This window comes from Gopherus flavomarginatus, chromosome 4 (assembly GCF_025201925.1).
Source record: "Gopherus flavomarginatus isolate rGopFla2 chromosome 4, rGopFla2.mat.asm, whole genome shotgun sequence".
Classification (NCBI taxonomy): Eukaryota; Metazoa; Chordata; order Testudines; family Testudinidae; genus Gopherus; species Gopherus flavomarginatus.
The window spans coordinates 25,036,243-25,060,532 of NC_066620.1; the positions used below are offsets into that span (position 1 = coordinate 25,036,243).

At 44.1% G+C, this 24,290-nt stretch overlaps 1 protein-coding gene and 1 long non-coding RNA gene across 3 annotated transcripts in view; both read left to right on the forward strand.

Moving 5' to 3' along the window:
* Window positions 1-1,638: 1,638 nt before the first annotated feature.
* Window positions 1,639-16,883, forward strand: LOC127050372 (uncharacterized). Its single transcript, XR_007774191.1, has 2 exons — window positions 1,639-2,554; window positions 16,700-16,883. It is a non-coding gene; the product is annotated as an uncharacterized LOC127050372 (long non-coding RNA).
* Window positions 16,884-23,559: 6,676 nt separating this feature from the next.
* PNPT1 (polyribonucleotide nucleotidyltransferase 1) overlaps window positions 23,560-24,290 on the forward strand; it is a 43,787-nt gene continuing 43,056 nt past the window's right edge. The window contains exon 1 of one of the 2 annotated variants that reach the window (XM_050952057.1): window positions 23,560-23,759. In XM_050952057.1, coding sequence (XP_050808014.1) covers window positions 23,560-23,759 — 200 coding nt within the window. The remainder of the gene's footprint in view (window positions 23,760-24,290) is intronic. The other variant, XM_050952058.1, reaches the window with a different exon arrangement.

Here is a 24,290-nt window from a genome sequence, read left to right on the forward strand (position 1 = left end):
CGCTATGTTGGCCTCTTGAATGTTACTGGCAACTCTTGAATCAGCTCGTTTTGGATCTGTGGACTGAGGTACTGAATATGTGTCTCTGCCTTCTTAATCCTCTGTAAAAGTTCGCTGAGGACAGTATCATACTTTGCAAGCAATTCAAACAGTCCCAAAAAGTTGCCATTCGAAGGATCGCCGAGCTTTTCATTACTTCCTCGAAATGCCAAGTTTCTTTCGGACAAGAAAATAATGACATCAACCATGCGTTTGACAACATTTCTCCAGAAATCTCTTTCTTTCAGAAAAGCCTGCAATTTGAGTTGGTCAATAGATGTATGGTTTACTATGCCTGACCGAAGGTCAAACCATTTCACCATACAGTCTTGATGACCTTTGCCTGTTTCATGCTGCTGAAGTCTTTTTGACATGACATCACAAAGCACGCTTCTGCGTTGGAAACGATAAAAAACTAAACAACTAAATTAATAACATTTATCTGCCGACCGCCATTATGAACGCAAATACACATTCCTTGAATGGGTCCAACTAAAATTCGAAACTGACCGACAGACAACTAATGTAGCCAATAGCATTATGATGTATCATAATGACTTCACGGTTTTGTCAGTAAAACCGACATGGATTGTGCAATAGCCTCAATAAATGTCACTTACCTAGTTATACCTTACATTTTTTTGCCACTTTTAGGGGGCCCCTTCCTTGCAGGGTCCCCTCCGGTCGGAGGGTGCGGAGGGCACTCGCTACACTTCTGGGGCTCAACAAAATCTGAAAAACCAAGATCCTACTGGGCAACTTTAAAATACTGTCATTCTCCTTTTGGAACTTTCTGACAATGTCTTTTTAACATGGGCTGCTTGCCATTGTGATCTAGATGAATGAACACAGGTTTGGGAATCAGGAGATCGTGGATTCTAATCCTGGCTCAGTGGTTGACTCACTATGTGGTCACTTTTCTGCCTTAGTTTTCCATCTGTAATATGAGAAGAATATTTACTCTAGGGTGTTTTGAGAATAAATTGATTAGTGTCTATATAGTGCTTTGAACATATAAAGCACTGTATAAACATAAAGTATGATTGCCCTTCAACTTCCATATCTCAGACCTGGAAGCTCACAGGTCCCTCTCTCAGCTTTTTTTCCCCATAGAGTGTAAAAGACTATCACCTTGACATCCTGAATGGCTGTTGGCTATGCTCTGCTGGGTCATGTTGCTAGTAAGCAGAGCCCATCACCTGCCCAGAATCCTGTTTTCTGGCACTATCTACAATTCTGCCATTTTTACATACAATAAACTTCAACGTAACAGGAGGAGAAAGAAAAAGTACCAGAGTGTGTGCCAATATAAGCAAGTTATGGACAGGGCAGATTCAAAGTCCCTCTGCTGAAACAATTGTGGGAAGAGTTCTTCTTTCTGTTTTATTTTTTATTTCTGAACATGGATAGTATCACATTCCTTTCTAAACTCCAGGTCTGTCATGGTTTGCAATTGTTTTCTAAAGCTTTGAATCTCTGTAAAAACTGAAAAAGAATCTAGTTAATTGCTGCATATACTAACAAAGATGCCATCAGTTTTCTTGGCTGTATGTCAGTCAGGATTTGAAAAAGCACCAAATCCAAGCTTTGTTTAACATCATCAATATATCATTATCTACTTCAGTTCAAATATTGTAAGAATATTGAAAGAAATTAATCAGTAGTGAATTATTTTAGATATTTGATTTCCAGATGAATATGGAATATAATCAATAGTGTAACGAGAGATTTTGCTTTTAGCCGTTTTGAAAAATCTTGCAATACCTTGAAGAGAAACCCTGAAAAAATGGGTCTAAATATCATAAAAATTTCACTTCTCCCCACTGATCTAATTAAGGTGATGACAGTATCAGGACACTTTGATTTGCATAAAATAATAATTAGTTCTAAGACTAAGGCTTTAAATAAATAATAATTGGCTATAATTTAAAATTAGAAATCCAAAATGGCAAATGCAATAATCCTCTATGAGAGACCCAGGGTTAGGGTATGGAAAGTTCCAGCAACTCATAGGGAGGAGCTTAGCTATCTAAAAACAGGATGCCATAAGAGGTGAGGAACTAGACAGGAAGTACAAATACACTAGTAAAAAGGGGAGGATCTAAATGGGAAGAGGAGTTATGCTAATATCTGGAAGCTGATTGGCTGAGTCAGGCTAATAAATTATGTTAATGAGCAAACCTTGAGAGAGCAACCATTATATGAGGCTGACAGCCAGCAGGCTTATTTGTGGGGTTTTTGTGAGTATGAGCTGAGAAGAAGGGAAAGGACAAGATCAAGCACGCCTCCGTTTCTATGACAACAACAGCAGTGACAACAGAAGATTCAGGAAGGCAGCAGCTTGTGAAGCAGCTAAACACCACTACCAGAGCAGCCCTGCAGCTCCTGAATGGGTAGTCCCTGTGACCTGCACTGGCAACAATAACAACCACCATCTCCGACATTAATACCACTCTGACAACGCTGAAGAACCTTTCCTTTTGAGACGAGTCAGAAAGCTCAAAGAAGAATAGAAGTAAGTCTGATTTTTCTACTTTTTGTTAAAGAGTGCCTGGATGTGTCTGTCAGTAAAGTTGGGTGCCTGTATCTTGAGTGAGATCTACCCCACCCATCCTGCAACCAACCGCTCACTACTGACAGGATGTTAGATATTAAATGCTAGATTTTAAATAAATGTTAATAGGTTAAGGTTAGTGTTAAGCGGGTATTTTCATTAAATCTGTAACATTGTAATAGTCTCTCTTGTACGTGCGTGTAAAGATCATGCATATTACATTGAATTAAGTATTGTGACGTTAAAATTAAGGCCTTTGTGTATGCAGGATCTCTATATGCCTATTACATTGTATGCCTATGTGGTCTGTATATTCTGTGTATTTTTGTTGTTGTTGTTGTGCCACTTTATTATTTTAATTTTAATTCTATTGTGTTTTACTATGCCTTATGTATTCTTTCTTGCATTGTTAGATACATTGTAACTGCTTATTTCTTTTAATAAATATTTATTTTCAAAGAATTTCTTCTTGTGTGCGTGTCAGTCCTTGAACGGAAGGCTGTATCCATTTCCTTTCAGGGGTTATCAAGATTAGCTTATTCTGGGGATCCCTCTGCAAGTAGTAGACTAGCCCCCTGGAAATTCCTTTAGGGCAGGCCACAAGCTTGTTACCCTTTTGTTAAATTAGAAGCACTATTGCAGGCTAATTTCATTGGCATCTAAAATTTTGGGGTAACAATAGATGAGGGTAACACTTTCAAAAGTGACAAATTGCTTTAAGCTCCCAAATCCTATTTTCAAAAGTGATGTAGGCACTTATGGCCACATTTTTAAAGTTATTTGGACACCTAAAGTTGCAGTGAGACATCTAGGGTGAATTTTAGGAGCACTTAACCTACTTAGATATTTTTGAAAATCCCACTAATCCACCTCCTGAGGCACCTAAACACTTCTGAAAATTTGGCCCTTAGGAACCTACATCCTATTAATGTTCAATGAGACTTAGGAGTCTAAATGGATGAGGCCTGGTCTACGCTTGCAAGTTTTTCCAGTGTAGCCATGTTGGTTTGGAGTGTGAGAAAAATCATGCCATTAACCAACATAGCTATGCTGGCAAAAAGTCCTATTTTAGATGCACTTATACAGGCCAAAAATTTAAAAGAGCCCTTAAAGGGACAACAGCCCTTTGCTTCCAGATAGCTGGACAAAGAGTTTCCCTTTCTTTACTTCTGACTATCTGATGAACTAGTTTTAAGAGAACCCTCCAGCAAAATCAGTACCTTAGTAAGATATAAAATCATTTGTCATGCCTAAAATCTTTGGAAACATTTTCTAAAGTTGGTGGAATTTCATAAACATGTGTATTGTTATGGAGATCACACACAGTAAATTAGTGTTCCCTTTTTCTAAAAGCAATGAACATTGTTATAAACACACTAAACCACTGTGTCTGATTAATTTAAAATAATGTCTGTTTCAGTGACTTAAATATGTAGTAATCTGGAATGATTACTTAATGAAGGTTTAAGAGTACATTTAAAATATAAAATCAGCTTAGAAAAACAGAAGAGCTGCATCATGTATTCCGTAATATTTAATGTTGTATTCAGCAAGATACCTTACTCACCCTTACAACAAAGTTTTTGCAAATAACTACCTGATAAACTTCAGGGCATATCAAAAAACCCGTGACCGACATTTTTTATTCTCAAGTTTATTGCTTTTAATTAGGTATGTTCTGCACGTTCATACTGCGTGAGGGAGAGGGTACAGGGGTCTCGGCGGGGAACTGTGACTCTGCCACCGTGAGGTGGGCCGTGCATCTTGTTATTCTTTCTGCCTTGTCCCTCCATCCACCATCCCCGCGCAGGCTGCAAGCTCAAGCTTCCGTGGGGCACAGGGGCACCAGTTTAATACTACTGCATAGGGCCCCATAAATCCTAAGGATGGCCCTGGGGGTGCCAAAAAGTGGTGCCCTGGCTCGGCAGGGAGGAGCCGCACTCCAGAGGCACCGGAGAGCCAGAGCATCGGCTTGTGGGGCGGTGAGCGCCCAGCCATGGAGGAGCCGGTGCGGCACAGGGGGGGGGCAGCAGCCCTGCAAAGGCAGCAGTGCTGCTAGTGGAGAACAGCTGTGCCCCCACCCCTCCTGCCCAGGCTGCGACCTAGCACCCCCCCAGGGGCTCCTGCAGGCTGCAGTAGCTGCATGCAGGCGCCAGCCCCCATGTGTCCCCCTGCTCCCCACTCACCGCGCTTGGGCTCTGTGGCTCCCAGTCATGTGAGCTGCTGCTGGGGCGCAGGGTCTAGGTGTAGTGGGATCTGGATGCATAGAGGCTTGTGCAGGGGCAATGGGACTATGCAGGGGCTTCTGGGACAGGGTGGTTGGGGATCAGCTGAGGGGTCTGGTTGTGGGGGTCTCAGCGAGGGATTCTGGGTGCTGGGGAATTGGGTTGGAGGAATGGGAGTTTGGGTGAAGCTAGGTTGGGGTCAGTGGTGTGGGGGTCTGGATGTGGGGGCTCAGGGTGGTGCAGAGGGTGGGGCATCAGGGTGGGTGTTTGAGTGAAGAGAGCTCAGGGGGGTGGTCTGGGAGAAAGGGTGAGGGTCCAGAGGCAGGGGGGCTGGGTTCAGGGGGGCTCCAGAGGCAGGAAGGCTCCTGATGCAGAGGTGGGGTTCAGGTAGGGAGGCCTAGGGAGTTCCGGATGTACCGGGTGAGGCTTGGCCAGGGTGTCTAGGTATGGGAGTTCCGGATGCACGAGAGTTGGGTGGATGAGGAAGCAGCTCCCCATACAAAGACCCCTCCCCCCACAGCTGAGGAGCGATGGGGTAGGAAGTAGGGGAGGATGCTGAGCTTCCTGCTGCTGGGGGAGGTTTCTGAGGGTTGGTCTGACACAGCACCAGTCTCTCCTTGCAGGGAAGAGGAAGTCCCATCCTCTCCTGCCTCCAGCCCAGCTGGGACTAGCAGCTAATCCCAGCTCAGGGTAGTAGCCACTGGCTTAGGTATCCCTAGCCCCGTGGTAATTTACCTCTCCACCGGCTGCTCCAGGTGCCTGAAACAATGTACCTGTGCTGCTAGGGAGTTGTACATGACTGCTCGTGCAGCTTCCCTTTGCTTCCCTGTCAAAAAGTCATTTTTCTGTGGGGAAGCAAAGAAATCTACAGGGACACGAATTCTGCGCAAGTGCGGTGGTGCAGAATTCCCCCAGGAGCGTCATCTAGAAACACAGCACAAGTTCGAAATATAAATATACTGTACATATTTATAATTCACAATACAAAGTTTATATATATATATATATATATATATATCACCATAATTATCATCTATCTACTCTATGGGCAGTTGGCTTATGTGTGCATTCGGTGCAAGGAGTTCCTGGCCCTCAGAGACTGTGTATGGACTTTGGAGACCAGAGTGGCTGAACTGGAGGAGCTGAGGGAGACAGAGGGGTACACAGATGAGACTTTCCAGGACACAGTAGAATGGTCCCACCCCTGGTCTGACAGACTCTGTGCTGTTGAGGAGGATGAAAGTCCCAGGGAAGGAGAGCATCTAACTGGAGCAGAGGGAAACAATCTCATAGTTGGGACCCTCCTTCCAGGTGATGTTGTGATATCCTCTTGCACTGAGGATACCTCTCAGATGGAGGGAACTCCAGCTATTAGAAAGAGACAGGTATTAGCAATGGATGATTTGATAATTAGAAACATAGATAGCTGAGTTTGCAATGACCAGGAGAACCGCATGGTGACTTGCCTGCCTGGTGCGAAGGTTGCGGATCTCTCGAGACATCTAGATAGACTTCTGTGTAGTGCTGGAGAGAAGCCAGTGGTCGTGGTACATGTAGGTACCAATGACACAGCGAAGGACAGGAAAGAGGTCCTGAAGGTCAAATTTAGGCTGCTAGATAGGAGACTGAAGTCCAGGATCTCTATGGTAGCATTCTCTGAGATACTCCCAGTTCCACATGCGGGGCCAGCTACACAGGCAGAACTGCAGAGTCTCAATGCACGGATGAGACAATGGTGTAGGGAGGAGAGGTTTAGATTTATTAGGAACTAGGGTAATTTTTGGGAAAGCGGGAGCCTTTACAGGAAGGATGGGCTCCACCTAAACCAAAATGGAACCAGACTGCTGGCACTTAACATTAAAAAGTCATACAGCAGTTTTTAAACAAAGGGCTGAGGGAAAGCTGACAGGTATGGAAGACCATGTGGCTTGAACAGAGACATCCCTTAGGGGAAAATTTATTAATGGAGATTTTCTATGTCATAGTAAGGAGGAGATGGAAAATGATAAAATACAGGCAGGGTCTGATCAGAAACAGACAAATAAAAGAGTCCCATTCAATTACATTGTTTAATGGCAGACAGCTAGAAGGAGACAAGTTATTAAAGTGCTTATATACCAGTTCTAGAAGTCTAAATAATAAAATGGGTGAACTAGAGTGCCTCATATTATATGAGGATATTGATATAATAGACATCACAGAAACTTGGTGGAATGAGGATATCAATGGGATACAATAGTATCAGGGTACAAAATATATAGGAAGGACAAAACAGGTCATGCTGGTAGGGGAGTGGCATTATATGTGAAAGAAAGCATAGAATCAAATGAAGAAAAATCATAAATGAATCAAACTGCACCATAGAAACTCTATGGATAGAAATTCCATGCTCTAATAATAAGAATATAGTGGTAGTGATATATTACCGACCACCTGACCAGGATGGTGATAGTGACTGTGAAATGCTCAGGGAGATTAGAGGGGCTATTAAAATAAAAAGCTCAATAATAATAATAATAATAATGGGGGATTTCCCCATATTAACTGGGTACATGTCACCTCAGGACAGGATGCAGAGATAAAATTTCTCGACATCTTAAATGACTGCTTCTTGGATCAGCCGGTCATGGAACACACCAGCGGAGAGGCAATTCTTGATTTAGTACTAAGTGGAGAACAGGATATGGTCCAAGACGTGAATATAGTTGGACCACTTGGTAATAGTGACCATAATATAATTAAATTTAATATCCCTGTGGCTGGAAAAACACCACAGCGGTCCAACACTGTAGCATTTAATTTCAGAAAGGGGAACTACACAAAAATGAGGATGCTAGTTAAACAGAAATTAAAGGGTACAGTGCCAAAAGTGAAATCTCTGCAAGCTCCATGGAAACTTTTTAAAGACACCATAATAGAGGTTCAACTTAAAAAACATAGTAAGAGAACCAAAAAAGAGCCACCCTGGCTAAACAACAAAGTAAAAGAAGCAGTGAGAAGCAAAAAGGCATCCTTTAAAAAGTTGAAGTTAAATCCTAGTGAGGAAAATAGAAAGGAGCATAAACACTGGCAAATGAAGTGTAAAAATACAATTAGGAAGGCCAAAAAACAACTTGAGGAACAGTTAGCCAAAGACTCAAAAAGTAATAGCAAATTTTTTTAAATTACATCAGAAGCAGGAAGCCTGCTAAACATCAGTGGGACCATTGGATGATTGAGGTACTAAAGGAGCACTCAAGGACAATAAGGTCATTGCGGAGAAACTAAATGATTTCTTTGCATCAGTCTTCACAGCTGAGGATGTGAGGGAGATTCCTAAACGTGAACCATTCTTTTCAGGTGACAGATCTGAGGAACTGTCCCAGATTGAGGTGTCATTAGAAGAGATTTTGGAACGAATTGATAAATTAAATAGCAATAAGTCACCAGAACCAGATGGTATTCACCCAAGAGTTCTGAAGGAAATCAAATGTGAAATTGCAGAACTAATAACTATAGTCTGTAACTTATCATTAAAATCAGCTTCTGTACCAAATGATTGGAGGATAGCTAATGTGATGCCAATTTTTTAAACGGGCTCCAGAGGTGATCCTGGCAATTATAGGCCTGTAAGCCTGACTTCAGTACTGGGCAAACTGGTTGAAACTATAATAAAGAACAATATTGTCAGACATATGGATGAACATAATTTGTTGAGGAAGAGTCAACATGGTTTTTGTAAAGAGAAATCATGCCTCACCAATCGACTAGAATTCTTTTACAGGGTCAACAAGCATGTGGACCCAGGGAATCCAGTGGGTATAGTGTACTTAGATCTTCAGAAAGCCTTTGGCAAGGTCCCTCACCAAAGGCTCTTATGGAAAGTAAGGTGCCACAGGTTAAGAGGGAAGGTGCTCTCATGGATTGGTAACAGGTTAAAAGATAAGAAACAAAGGGTAGGTATGAATGGTCAGTTTTCAGAATGGAGAGAGGTAAATAGTGGTGTCCTCCAGGGGTCTGTTCTGGGACCAGTCCTATTCAAAATATTCATAAATGATCTGGAAAAAGGGATAAGCAGTGAGGTGGCAACATTTGCAGATGATACAAAATTACTAAAGATAGGTAAGACCCAGGCAGAATGCAAAGAGCTACAAAAGGGTCTCTCAGAACTTGGTGACTGAGCAACAAAATGGAAGGTGAAATTTAATGTTGATAAATGCAAAGTAATGTACATTGGAAAGCATAATCCCAACTATTCATATAAAATGATAGGGTCTAAATTAGCTGTTACTACTCAAGAAAGAGATCTTGGAGTCATTGTGGATAGTTCTCTGAAAACATCCACTCAATGCGCAGTGGCAGTCAAAAAAGTGAACAGAATGCTGGGAGTAATTAAGAAAGGGATAGATAATAGGACAGAAAATATCATGCTGTGTCTGTATAAATCCATGGAACACCTACATCTTGAAAACTGTATGCAGATGTGGTCGCCCCATCTCAAAAAAGATATATTGGAATTGGAAGAGGTTCAGAAAAGGGCAACAAAACTGATTAGAGGTATGGAACATCTTTGTATGAGGAGAGATTAATAAAACTGGGACTTTTCAGCTTGGAAAAGAGATGACTAAGGGGGGATATGGTTGAGGTCTACAAAATCATGACCAGTGTAGAGAAAGTAGATAAGGAAGTATTGTTTACTACTTCTCATAACACAAGAACTAGGGGTCACTAAATGAAATTAATAAGCAGCAAGTTTAAAACAAATAAAAGGAAGTATTTCTTCACACAATGCGCAGTCAACCTGTGGAACTCCTTGCCAGAAGATGTTGTGAAGGCCAAGACCATAACAGTGTTCAAAAAAGAACTATATAAATTCTAGAGGATAGGTCCATCAATGGCTATTAGCCAGGATGGGCAGGAATGGTGTCTCTATCCTCTGTTTGCCAGGAGCTGGGAATGAGTGACAGGGGATGGATCACTTGAGGATTACCTCTTCTGTTCATTCCCTCTGGGGCACCTGGCACTGGCCACTGTTGGAAGACAGGATTCTGGGCTAGATGGATCTTTGGTCTGACCCAGTAGGGCCGTTCTTATGTTCATATTTAGCCAATCATAACTTTTGTACTGATACCTTCCATGGCATATCTTGTAAGATTCATTGCAGTTTTGCAATATTAGTATCAATAATATTATAAATGATCATCCGTATTCCATACAGCATCATATATTGATCTGTTATTACAGCAGAGTTTCTCAAGAAAGTGTTGCATGAGTGTGCATTGGATGAAGCTGGGGTATGTATTGCTTTTCAGTGGCTGTTGGTGTGACACTGCACTCCATATGTTTTATGGAAATATGCTTATGAGTGGAAACATGATGTAACTGAAATATACTTTATGCAAAAGGTGTCTTGTAAGGTATCATGACAAAGGTTATAACCTACTGAATATATTCTTCCTATTTCTATGCATGCATAATTCTTGTTTCTGAAGCTAGAAATATGAAGTAAAACTCTGAGGTCCTACTGTAATTATGCAAAGTGTAGGTCATTAATGGTGGTTTAGAATCTTGATGGCTCCCATTGACTAGGACAATTGGTTGCAAATGGTTTATTTACCTGCAGACCTTCCTGTGTATGTGTGGGCCAAGCCAGGAAGAATGGAGACTAGCGGTCTTATAGTGACATGTGACCATGCCACATGGTACTGGAATCCATCTTAATCCTTGTACTTTTCCATTGATGGGGCAGGGGTGGGGACAAGCACAGACAAAGATTCCCACCTTGTGCCAAAGCTATAGAAGGGGGTGGAGCATAACAAAAGGAGCTGCCAGTCATGAGAAAACCCCTGCTTACCACCCAAGATGTCCACAGGAACTAACGAGGACTGTACCAGGGGAAAGGATTGGGCCCAGATTAGGAAAGAGCCTAGTCTGTGAAAGAAGCTTATTGGAACATCATTGAGGGCGATATATTACCTGTAATCAGTTTCTTAATGTATTAGGCTTAGACTTGCATGTTTTGTTTTATTTTGCTCTGTGACTTACTTTGTTCTGGCAGTTATTACTTGAAACCACTTAAATCCTACTTTTTATACTTAATAAAATCACTTTTGTTCACTAATAAACACAGAGTAAGTGATTAATACCTGGGAGAGCACACAGCTGTGCACATCTCTCTATCAGTGATATAGAGGGAGAACAATGGTTACAAATTGACCCCTGTGTAAGCTTTATACAAAGTAAAACAGATTTATTTAACAAAACATAATAAGAACATAACATAAGAATGGCCGTACCGGGTCAGGCGAAAGGTCCATCAAGCCCAGTATCCTGTCTACCGACAGTGGCCAGTGCCAGGTACCCCAGAGGGAGTGAACCTAACAGGCAATGATCAAGTGATCTCTCTGCTGCCATCCATCTCCATCCTCTGACAAACAGAGGCTAGGGACACCATTCCTTACCCATCGTGGCTAATAGCCATTTATGAACTTCACCACCATGAATTTATTCAGTTCTCTTTTAAACGCTGTTATAGTCCTAGCCTTCACAACCTCCTCAGGAAAGGAGTTCCACAAGTTGACTATGCGCTGCGTGAAGAACTTCTTTTTATTTGTTTTAAATCTGCTGCCTATTAATTTCATTTGGTGACCCCTAGTTCTTGTATTATGGGAATAAGTAAATAACTTTTCCTTATCCATTTTCTCCACATCACTCATGATTTTGTATACCTCTATCATATCCTCCCTTAATCTCCTCATTTCCAAGTTGAAGAGTCCTAGCCTCTTTAATCTTTCCTCATATGGAATCCTCTCCAACCCCCTAATCATTTTAGTTGCCCCTTTCTGAATCTTTTCTAGTGCCAGTATATCTTTTTTGAGATGGGGGGAACCACATCTGTACATAGTATTCAAGATGTGGGTGTACCATTGATTTATATAAGGGCAATAATATATTCTCAGTCTTATCCTCTATCCCCTTTTTAATGATTCCTAACATCCTGTTTGCTTTTTTGACCGCCTCTGCACACTGCATGGACATCTTCAGAGAACTATCCACGATGACTCCAAGATCTTTTTCCTGACTCGTTGTAGCTAAATTAGCCCCCATCATATTGTATGTATAGTTGGGGTTATTTTTTCCAATGTGCATTACTTTACATTTATCCACATTAAATATCATTTGCCATTTTGTTGCCCAATCACTTAGTTTTGTGAAATCTTTTTGAAGTTCCTCACAGTCTGCTTTGGTCTTAACTATCTTGAGCAGTTTAGTATCATCTGCAAACTTTGCCACCTGACTGTTTACCCCTTTCTCCAGATCATTTATGAATAAGTTGAATAGGATTGGTCCGAGGACTGACCCTTGGGGAACACCACTAGTTATCCTCTCCATTCTAAGAATTTACCATTAATTCCTACCCTTTGTTCCCTGTCTTTTAACCAGTTCTGAGTCCAGGAAAGGACCTTCCCTTTTAACACATGACAACTTAATTTACATAAGAGCCTTTGGTGAGGGATCTTGTCAAAGGCTTTCTGGAAATGTAAGTACACTATGTCCACTGGATCCCCCTTGTCCACATGTTTGTTGACCCCTTCAAAGAACTCTAATAGATTAGTAAGACATGACTTCCCTTTACAGAAACCATGTTGACTATTGTTCAACAGTTTATGTTTTTCTATGTGTCTGACAATTTTATTCTTTACTATTGTTGTGACTAATTTGCCCGGTACCAACGTTAGACTCTGTAATCGCCGGTAATTTGGGGTTTGGATCCCATTGGGAGCTGAGTGTCTGGGTGCTGGAGACAGGTAGCCTACGGAGCTGTTTTTAGTTAGTCTGCAGCTTTGAGGGCATGGCCCAGACCCTGGGTCTGTGTTGCAGCAGGCTACCGTGTCTGGCTCAACAAGGCAGGGTTCTCGAATCCCAAGCTGGCAGGGAAAACAGGCTCAGAGGTAATTTCAACACATCAAGTGACAGTCCAAAGGGGATCTCTGTGACCGAACCAGTCACAGTTGGAAATGGAAGTGAATACCTAACAGAGGGCTGGAATGAGTTACTAACAGCTTTGTAGGTGATGTGAAAGAGTCAAAGAATATTTGAAACTTTTTAAATACATTTTCATTCTTTCCAGCTGTCACTAAACATAATTGTTGTTTGCATTAATAGTATATTGTATATGTTTTATGCATTCTATAGACACAAAGTGACTACACTCTTTTAATCTTATTTCCTAAAAAGGAAAAGTTAAGTTGCTGTTGCTTCCAGTCTTTTAATGGTGCAATATCAAGAACAGAATTCACATGAGCCTAGTATTAGAAATTTGGGCTCCAATCCTGCAAAACCTGAAGCAGATGCTTATTTTTATGTATGTGAGTAGTCCCACTGAACTCAATGAGACTATTCATGTGTGCAAATGTTTTTAGAAATGTGGACTTTGAAGACACAATTTAGCCCCTCTTAAGGATTTCATAAACCCACCCATAGCAGCTACAATCTGTGGGCAGGGAGAAACAACCACATGACTTGGCTTCTTCTAAATGTAATCACTGTAAAATATTGTTGTAACAGTGTTCAGCTTTAGACAATCTGTTTATAATAGAATCACCTACAATGGACTAACGGCTGCTTATTTTAATGAGAGATAATGATAAAGATGTAAAAATCACCTTTCAAATAATGGGCCATTCATCTGCAATAGAACAGACATGACTCAGGAAAAGATGGTGAAGTTTCTTACTTTGCCACCTAAATGCATTTTTGTACCAAACCATAATCATACCAGTGAATCCTGAATTTGGAAGAAGATAACAATCCCTTTCTCACAAGTTTATGGATTGTTTATCTTCTGATATGCCTTCTGCATGACTTCTCAAAGGATAAGAAGCATGCTGGCATTGAAGAAAAATTAGTAGTTAGGACATTTTTCCCAGACAGTAATTCTGATTTTTGGAAATGCATCCCTAAGACAGAAACATCCTGTCGAGACAATGCAGAAAAACGTTTGCAAACGAGTAAAATAAAAAGTAGTACCATGACAAATCTTAGAATAATCTGTATTACATTTCTTATAAAATCTCCTCCAGATTTTAATTCATGTTAATGCCAGATGTCAAATGAAGTTAGGATAATGCACAATAGTTTATATTAATTTAGTCATGCATGAATCTCAATGGTGGCATGATCAGGCCTTTGTGCTCATACTACTGTTCATTCATGCTCACGTTAAATAATAATCTATTTTGTACAAGTGAGCAATAATTCCACTGTCCAAAGAGCAATTAACGGATGTAAAACTAAATATCTATTCACATGTGTATGTAAGCAGAGTCAGGATAAGCTCTACCCTGACATCTGGTGGAAAGAATTTCAGAGAGTGTATTTGCATAGGCACGCCTACCCTATCCCAGACTGCTGAGCTGTGGGACTGCTTGGTGACTCACCCTCAGTTGGGTGGTACTTGCTAGACAAGGGACATGGGTTCCAAAACCCAATGAATTGAGAGAGGCTGGGGACAGGTATCTGTGCCTGGTGGTGCAGTCTCCCTGTGGAGCCAGAAGCACCAGTTCCACCCCCTCCTCTCTCCACTGTGGAATGTCAGAGTTGATTTTTTTTTTTATTCCCTCAAGAATCTAAATACAGGTTACTGAGCTGAAATCACTTTGGGCTAATGGTGCACTAGCACTGGGGCTCCCCCACTAAGAGCTGAGCTCACTAAGAGTTGAAATCACTAAAGAGCTGAAATAACTGAGCTGAGAGCACTGAGTACTGTGCTAACTAGTGGGGGAGCCTGAAGTTATACTGTGGAACAGAGCAGCTGGTGGAGTGGAGCAGTTGCGGGGACCGCTGGAGCGGACCACGGGACAGCTGGTGGCAGCAGAGCAGCTGGCAGAGCGGAGTAGCTGTGGGACGGGTGGAGCGGCCCACAGAGCGAGCGGAGCCGAGCAGTTTGCAGAGCAGCTCATGGAGCAGAGCAGCTGCTGGAGTGGAGCAGTTGCTGAGGACGGCTGGAGGAGCAGAGTGGAGCAGCTGGTAAAGCGGAGCAGTTCGTGGAGAAGGCGGAAGCAGAACCCACGGAGAGGCAGGGCAGTTGGCCCCGGACCACGTAAGGTGCCCCTTTCTACCCAGGCTGGGGGGAGGGACCTCTACAGATAACTCTCGAACTCTGGGGTGGCATTGACCAGAGACTTTTGGGTTGTTGGACTTTGGGGTGATTGGACTTAAACCCTAAGGGGAAAAAGGACAATGCCAAACGTACTTGGAGGTGGGTTTTTGTTTATGGTTTGTGTTATAACCCTGTTTGTGGTGTTTCTCCAATGGGATGCCGCATTGATTCCTTCCTTTATTAAAAAGATTTTGCTACACTCAGACTCCGTGCTTGCGAGAGGGGAAGTATTGCCTCCTAGAGGAGCCCAGGGGGGTGTGGTATGTGAGTGTCCCAGGTCACTGGGTGGGGGCTCGAGCCAGTTATGCATTGTGTTACTGAAACGGAACCCCTGGATACTGAACCCGGCCCTTGTTGCTGCCAACTCAGAGGGGCAGAAGGGTTACATGTATAATATTTTGTTGTATTCTGAACACACACAAACATACAGCAAATGTTTTCTCTGGAAAATGTCTGTGCTATGTAATAATATGTATCATAGTTTTCATATAGCACTTTTTATATAGGGATCTCAGTGATTTTCAGATGAGGCTAAAGCCATGTCTATACCAGGAGCATTTTGCTGTTAAAGGAATACCAATATACTATACCAGCAAAATGCTGCAAGCATGGATGCAGCTTATATCAGCAAAGCTACGCTCTTGCTGGCATAGCTTATTCCAGCCCTCCTGAGTGAAATCAACTATATTCGCAAAAGTGCAGTTTTGCTAGTATAACTAGGGAATCTACACTAGTAACTTTTGCCAGCACAAGTATGTTGGTCAAGTATCACACTTCTTTTCAAGGCTGAATCCCCACTCTGTCACTTCTAGTGCAGTTAGTGAGGGCCCGCAAGGATTTAAAAAATTAATACTGGCCACTCCAGGCTTGTATTACATTCTCAAGGTTACAGCTTTTCTCTGACCTTGGCTTGGTAAACACTGCCACCACCCAAATGCAAAAAACCCCCTTTGAACTCAGGAAGGAGCACTTGGGAATTCCTCCCTGTGGGATACCCTCAAGCCCTTTCACCCCCACTCCAGGGAACAGCTGAGAAAGAAAACAAAAGAAATTAGTTGTGCTACCAGCTAACCAAACAAGCACAAACCTCTTAGGACACCAAAAATCCAATCCTGTTCTTAAAAAAGGTAAATTTTATTAAAAACAAAAAGGAAAAAATTACATCTGGAACTTAGGCTTTTTGATAGATCTTAAAAGAAACAATTACAAAAATTAAGCACCCAAAATAGCTTTCTTGGGGGTTCAGCTTAAGGTTTACAATCAAACAAAGGCATCAGGGGTTAGCACAGAAGAGATGCGCAAACCAAAATAAAAAATAAACCTAATAGCATCTAATTAAACATTCCCTACCCAAATAATTTCTTCTAGGTATGGAAGATACTTTTTCATACCGGGTTCAAACCTTGCACAGCATTTTTGCTTGCAGCCCAGAGAACAATGGAGAAACAAAGGGAAAGCTTCCCCCCCCCCCCCCACTTAAAAAAGTTCTAGCCTTCCCATTGGCTCTTTTGGTCAGGTGCCCACTCCCTTTTCTTTACCTGGGGACTTTTAACCCTTTACAGGTAAGCAAGCAGCCACCAAGAGGATCTTTATAGCTAACTGGATGGCTGGGTGTTCATAAAAGGGAGCTCTCCCACCACTGTATTTATCACACCTCTTCACACCCCTGACCAACATAGTTATGCTGGCAGAAATCAGTAGTGTAGACATGACCTGAGTATAATTATCTCTGTTTTACAGGTGGAAAAAAGGAGGAACAGAGAGATGAAGTGACATGCCCAAGTCACACAGCAGCTCAGTGACAACTGGAACACCACCCAGGTCTCTTGATACAAAGGGCAGTGCCATGATTGCTAGACAATGCTACTGTACCATTTGCCAATGACAATTTTAAGAAATGAATGAATAATAAAAATTACTAGGAGCTTGGTATTCTAATTTCTATAAATATATAATGTCTTCTTCAAGTTCACACAGGAAAAAAATAACTCAAAAGATGCAAATGTTTTCCTTTAAAGCTTGAGTTTAATCTGCAATCAGACACTTAGCTTACTCAAAAAAGCAGAGGATATGAACTCTTCTGACTGACGATAAAATAGGTATATTATTTTAGTCCCAGGTTGTATCTACATTAGGCTCTGCCAAAAATATCCCACCATTGCTACTACTGGTCAGTGGCAGCAATAGTATAGACAGGGTCTAAGGAAGGCACTGGCATTTTAACCATAGAGTCTTCTAACCATGTTTAGAGCAGTCTAGATGACCTGGGGATTAAAACATCAACAACTACCAGCACCTTATTTAGACTTGGGCTCCAACTGTTGTTGCCACCAGCAGAACTGAATCAGCAATAGCACAAAGAGTCTCATGGTAAGGTTTCCTCTTTATATTAAATATTTGTGTTTATCTCCACAATCAGTTTGCATTTGTCCAAACTGAATCTCATATTTTTTTTTTTTTTTTTTTTTTTTTTTTACCCACAGAGACCTGTTCCTGAGAGGTGCTGAGCTTCTGCTTTTCTTATCAGCATCGTTGTGATGTTTAGAAATTCTGAAGCTCGGGGCAAGATTAGTTCATTAAACAGATGTGAAGTCTCTGGCCTCACTATCTGGTATCTTTTATGATTTTCAGCTATAAGGGTATAAGCTATACCATCATATGCACTTTTAGATTGGTAAAACTGCATTCACGGTAGGAAGTTGTATTGCTTGAATTACACTAGAATCTCAGAGTTATGAACACTAGAGTTACAAACTGACCAGTCAACCACACACCTCATTTGGAACTGGAAGTACGCAATCAGGCAGCAGCAGAGACAAGACCAAAAAAAAAAAAAAGCAAATACAGTACAGTACTATGTCAAATGTAAACTACGAACAAAATAAAGGGAAAGCAACATTTTTCTTCTGCATAGTTAAGTTTCAAAGCCGTATTAAATCAATGATTAGTTGTAAACTTTTGAAAGAACTTTTGAAAGAATAATGTTTTGTTCAGCATTACGAACATTTCAGAGTTATGAACAACCTCCATTCCCGAGGTGTTCATAACTCTGAGGTTCTACTGTACATTGGTTTCTAAATCAGATAAGTTACAGCTACACAAAAACTCTGAGTGTATAAGCCCTAAGTGACAAAGAAGATTCTTTCTGCTCAGAAGTCATTTTCCTTTGTGAAAATACATTAATAATTTCTTTAGAAATTAAGATTACTTGAGGCGTCATGGGGAGATCCACCCTATTCATAGAAGAATGCTTCTATCCTGGCTAAAAAAACCCAAGGAGTCCTTATGGCACCTTTGAGACTGGCTGAGATACAATTTAATTGTAGTAGTGACACTTGTTGTACCTCTCGGTAATGGGCAAAACCTCTTATTATTTACCTAGTAATTTGGGAAAAAAATATTTAACAAAATGTAACTTTAAAATGCATTACATGGAGTGGTTTAAACTTAATGTGATAAATGAAAGGGGGGGGCTCCCTTTTATGGACACCCAGTAAGCCAGTTAGCTATAAAATCCCTGTTAGTAGCTGTTCACTACTTGCTTTACCTGTAAAGGGTTAAAAAATAAAAGCCCATAGGTAAAAGGAAGGAAGTGGGCACCTGACCTAAAGAGCCAATGGGAGGGCTAACACTTTTTAAAATAGGAAAAAAAACCTTTCCCTTTATCTGTCTATGTTTGTTCTCTGAGAGAGCAGAGACAGAGCTGGAGCTATGCTGTAAAAAGCTCTAAACCAGGTATGAAAATCACCAGATCATACCTAGAAACTACTCAGTTTGAAACCCCAGATATGTAAGTAGATCAAGAAATGTCTACAAAGATGTGACTAGGTTTCTCTCTTTTATTTCTTTATGGCTTGTGGACTCATCTGTGCTAACCCCAAATGCTCTTGTTTTGCTTGTAACCATTAAGCTGGACCTCAAGAAAACCATTCTTGATGCTTAATTATTATATTTGCTCTTTTTAAATCTAGCAATAACCTAAATTCCAGATGTATTTTCTTTCTTTTTGTTATTAATAAAATTTACCTTTTTTAAGAACGGGATTGGGTTTTTTGTGTCCTAAGAGGTTTATGTCTATGCTGTTGTCATAAACAGATGGTTAAGAGTTAATGTCTCTTTTACCTGTAAAGGGTTAAGAAGCTCAGTAAACCTGGCTGACACCTGACCAGAGGACCAATAGGGGGACAAGATACTTTCAAATCTTGGTGGAGGGAAGTCTTTGTATGTGCTTTTTGTTTGGTTCGTTGTTCGCTCTCGGGACTGAGAGGAACGGGACATCATCCCAGATTCTCCAAATCTTTCTGAATCAGTCTCCCATGTTTCAAAATAGTAAGTAATAGCCAGGCAAGGTGGATTAGTCTTATGTTTGTTTTCTTAATTTGTAAATGTGTCTTTTTACCTCTGTTTGCTGTAACTTTGAATCTCAGCCTGGGGGGAGGGGGGGGGGGAATCCTTCTAGTCTATATGAATCTGAGTACCCTGTAAAGCATTTTCCATCCTGATTTTACAGAGATAAATTTTACCTTTTCTTTCTTTAATTAAAAGCTTTCTTTTTAAGAACCTGATTGATTTTTCCTTGTTTTAGAATCCAAGGGATTGAGTCTAAACTCACCAGGGATTGGTGGGGGGGAAAAGAGGGGGATGGTTTGTCATAACCTATTCCCAGATTTGGACCTTAGCGTCCAAAATATGGGGGTTAGCATGAAAACCTCCAAACTTAGTTACCAGCTTGGACCTGGTAAAGCTGCCACCACCCAAAAAATTAGTGTTTTGGGGCACTCTGGTCCCCCCAAAAACCTTCCCTGGGGACCCCAAGACCCAAATTCCTTGAGTCTCACAACAAAGGGGAATAAACCATTTCCCTTCCCTTCTCCCTTCCAGGTGTTCCCTCCCTGGGTTCCTGGAGAGATACACAGAAGCAAGCTCCGTGAATCTAAACAGAGGGATTCCACCCTCTCTATTTCCAGTCCTGGAAAACACAAGTACTTCCCTCTTCACCCAGAGGGAATGCAAAGTCAGGCTAGTAAATCTAACACACACAGATTTCCCCCTGACTTCTTCCTCCCACCAATTCCCTGGTGAGCTGCAACTCAATTCCCTGGAGTCCCCCACTAAAGAAAAACTCCAACAGGTCTTAAAAAGAAAGCTTTATGTAAAAAGAAAGAAAAATACATAAAAATGGTCTCTGTATTAAGGTGACAAATACAGGGTCAATTGCTTAAAAGAAATATGAATAAACAGCCTTATTCAAAAAGAATACAATTCAAAACACTCCAGTAACTACACACATGTAAATACAAAAGAAAAAAAACAATAACTCTTATTGTTTTATGATCTTTGTACTCACAACTTGAAAGCAGGAGATAGAAAAATCCTTCCCATAGCCAAGAGGGAGTACAGGCACAAGACAAGAACAAAGGACTCACACACAAACTTCCCTCCACCCAGATTTGAAAAAGTCTTGTTTCCTGATTGGTCCTCTGGTCAGGTGTTTCAGGTTACTCCTTTCCAGGTGAAAGAGACATTAACCCTTAACTATCTGTTTATGACATGGTTAAACTCTCCTTGTTTTAAGACCCAAGGGGTTTGAGTCTTGGGTTCCCCACGGAAGGTTTTGGGGGAACAGAAGTGTGCCAGACACAGACTTCTGGCTGGTGGCAGCGTACCAAATTTAAGCTAGGAATTAAGCTTAGAAGGGTCCATGCAGGTCCCCCACATTTTTACTCTAAAGTTCAAAGTGGAGGAAAAAACCTTGACAGTTGTTTAATTAGCTGGTGGCAACAGCTGATTTCCTTTGTTTCTTTCTCAGCTTTGGGGCGGGAGGAGAGGGGAGGGAGAAAGGGCTTGAAGGTACCCCACAGGGAGGAATTCCCAAGTGCACCTTCCTGGGTCAAAAGGGTTTTTTTGCACTTGGGTAGCGGGAGCATCTACCCATCCAAGGTCAAAGAGAAGCTATAACCTTGGGAGTTTAATACCAGCCTGGAGTGGCGAGTATTAATTTTTAGAATCCTTGCTGGCACCCACCTTCTGCTCTCGAACTACCAGAGTAGGGAATCAGACTTGACACTTAAAAATCCTGTAACACTTAAGGTATGATTAGACAGGAAGGAAAAAAACTCTTTCACCCCAAATGATAAATCAGGGAAATAACCTCATTAGTAATAAGCCCCATGCACATATAATTCATCTCACTCCAGCATCCCTTTAAAAGAACAGTGAAAGTTAACAGTAGTCTGATTTTTCTGTGGGGTGTCTGTGTTTGGGGGCATATTGGGGATTTTGCAGAGACATCAGCTCCCTCCCAGAGCCTGCACCCCGCAACCCCTCCCACACTCCTGCCCCAGCCCGGAGCCCCATCCTGCATCCCAAACTCCCTTCTGGAGCTTGCAACCCACATCCCCTCCTGCACCCCAACCCCCTGCCCCAGCCCTGAGCCACTTCCCACACCCCAAATCCCTCATCCCTGGCCCCACCCCCAGCCCAGAGCCCAAAGCCCCTCCCACACCCCTACTCGGAGCCCCCTCCCATACTCCAAATCCCTTGGCTCCACCTCAGAGCCCCCACCCCCTCTGCCTCAGGCCAGTGAAAATGAGCAAGTGAGTGGGGTAGGGCGAGTGAGTGATGCAAGATGGAAGGAGGGGGATGGAGTGAACCCAGGGCCGGTGCAAGGATATTTTGCACCCTAGGCGAAACTTCCATCTTGCGCCCCCCCCCCCCAAAATCACATACATTATACACAATAAACAGTCACAGAGTAACATGTTATAATTTAGAATTTATGTTTCCGTGCTTTAAGTTTAGCAAATTTAGAAACAAGTTCCTCCAAGTCAATGCTGTGAGCAATGTCATGTTCTAGTGACAAGGTAGATAGCCCAACAAGTCTTTGTTGCAACATTGATGTTCGCATGTATGTTTTTATCAACTTGAGCTTCGAGAAGCTTCGCTCACCACTGGCCACAGAAACTGGGAGAGTCAAGAGGATGCGAAGAGCAATAACTGTGTTAGGGACACTATCTGTCAGCTGGGGGTCAGGGCTGTGGGGAGGATGGGGTCAGGGGGTTTCCAGCTCAGAGGGACTGGGCTCGGAGCTGGGGGTCAGGGCTGTGGAGGGGATGGGGTCAAGGAGGTTTCCAGCTCAGAGGGACTGGGCTCGGAGCTGGCGGTCAGGACTGTAGGGGGGATGGGGTCGGGGGGCCTGGGGCAGCTCAGCTCTGCAGGCTGCTGTTCTCTCCAGCCATCGGGGCACAAGGGGAGCAGCAGCAGGGACCAGCCAAGGACCAAGGGGGCAGGAGCACAGGCACCTGAGGCCAAGCTTTGGGGAAGCACTTGCTTACCTTGCCCAACACATGAGCATCGGGGTCCTCTTTCTTCCTCCACTCCACCAGACCACCGCTGAGGCTCTTTTCTTCTCCATGCCCCTTGCTGGGGCTGACGTGGAGGCTGAGCCAGGGGGCAGCCCCCGCTTTCCTCCAGAAGCCCTGGTGTTGCGCTGCCCTCGCAGGGCTCCTGCCATGTGCCCTAAGCAGAGCTGCTGCAGCTCTGCCCAGCCGCCGGCGGGGTTGGCAACAAGAAAAATGGCATAGGCTGGAGCCCCTGCTCTGGGAGGGAGAGGGATTCTGAGCCTCTGCCTGCAGCCCAGGGATTCCCCTGGGTCAGCGCGCCGTGGGCAGCTCGAACCTCTGGGCTGCCGCGGCGGCACCCTGACCCAGGGGGGGCCCTGGGCTGCCGGCTGCTGCGGCGGCACGCTGACCCGGGGGACACCCTGGGCTGCCGGCTGCCCGCTGACCCACAGGGGCCCCTGGGCTGCCGGCTGCCGCGGCGGCGCCCTGACCCAGGGGACACCCTCGGCTGCCGGCTGCCGCGGTGGCGCACTAACCCGGGGGGGGCTCTGGGCTGCCGGCTGCCGCGGCGGCGCCCTAACCCAGGGGACGCCCTGGGCTGCCAGCTGCCGTGGTGGCGCACTGACCCAGGGGACACCCTGGGCTGCTGGCTGCCGCAGCGGCGCCCTGACCCAGGGGACACCGTGGGCTGCCGGCTGCCACCGGCAGCTCAGACTCCCTCCTGTCCCAGCAACAGCGGCTGCTCAAACATTTTTTAAAAATTGGTGGGTGCGCCGCTTTTTGCCAAATCTTGGCACCCTAGGCAACCGCCTAGTCCGCCTAAATGGTTGCACTGGCCCTGGGTGAACCCAGACAGGACTGGACAAGAATGTTCAGTTTTTTGTAATTACAAAGTTGGCAACCCTGTCTGGGGAGAAGTCAGTGGTGGGAGGTCAGTGTTTGGCAGTGGGTGTGCGCCTAGGACCAGGGATCAGTGACACGCTTCCCGATGCCAACAGCCCGGGCCCAGAGCGGACTTTGGTTGCTGAGCCCGCCCTCAAGGTTGTATCCCTCGCTGGCCGCCACAGCAAGGTGCTGCCACCAGGGGGCGCTGGAGCCCGGGATTAGCTCAGAGAGCGAAATCGAAGCTCAGCCGACTGCGGCTGGCAGTCCCCCGCTCCTGGGAGCCAATGGAGCTCGGCTTTGTTGCGAGAGAGCTCAGCCTCTGAGCCAATCGGCTGCGGGTTTGTAGCGCGGCTGCCAGGCCGTGACCCTGGTGTCATGGCCGCCTGCACGGGGTGCCGGGCCTGCTGCCGCGCCGGGCTCAGGGAGCTGGCCGCGGCCGGCAGCTTCCGTCCGCTGCCCGCCACCATGAGGCGTTGGCTGGAGCCGGCCGCTCGGCTGGTGCAGCTGGCCCAGGCCCGAGGCTTTCAGGGCGGCGCCGGGGCCTACAAGGCTGCGTCGGTGGACGTGGGGAGCAGGTAACGAGGGGGCGGGCGGGAGAAAGCAGCGTCCTCCTGGGGGAACTCAGTGCCCACCCCGACCGGACCGGGGACCGTCTCTTTTCTCCCTATATCCCGGGGCTTGTGCTAGCCCCCGCGCCTGCCACGTCTTCCCGCTGTCCTAGAGCCCTCTGCTCCCTCCCAGAGCAGCTGCCCTGCGGCCTCCCATCCCGAGCCCCCAGCCCCTTCTCAGAACAGCCCTCCTCGCTGCCTTGTGTCTTCCACCTTCCCTCAGAAAATTCCTCCTCGCTGCCCTGCGCCCCCCGCAGCCCCCTGCCCTCTTCCAGAACATCTGCCCTTCACTGCCCTGGCCCCTCCCAGAGCAATTCCTCCAGCAGGTGTTCTCCCCTCAACATTTTTTTCTCTCCTACCCCCCCACCATGATTTGTTACTTTTTTCTTACTCTGATCCCAGGGTCGTTTCCCATCTGAGTATGTCTCATTGAACTCTGCTCCCCACTGCCCGTTCATGTCCAGTATCTGCTGAGAAGTGTGTGTTGGTGGGGAAGTC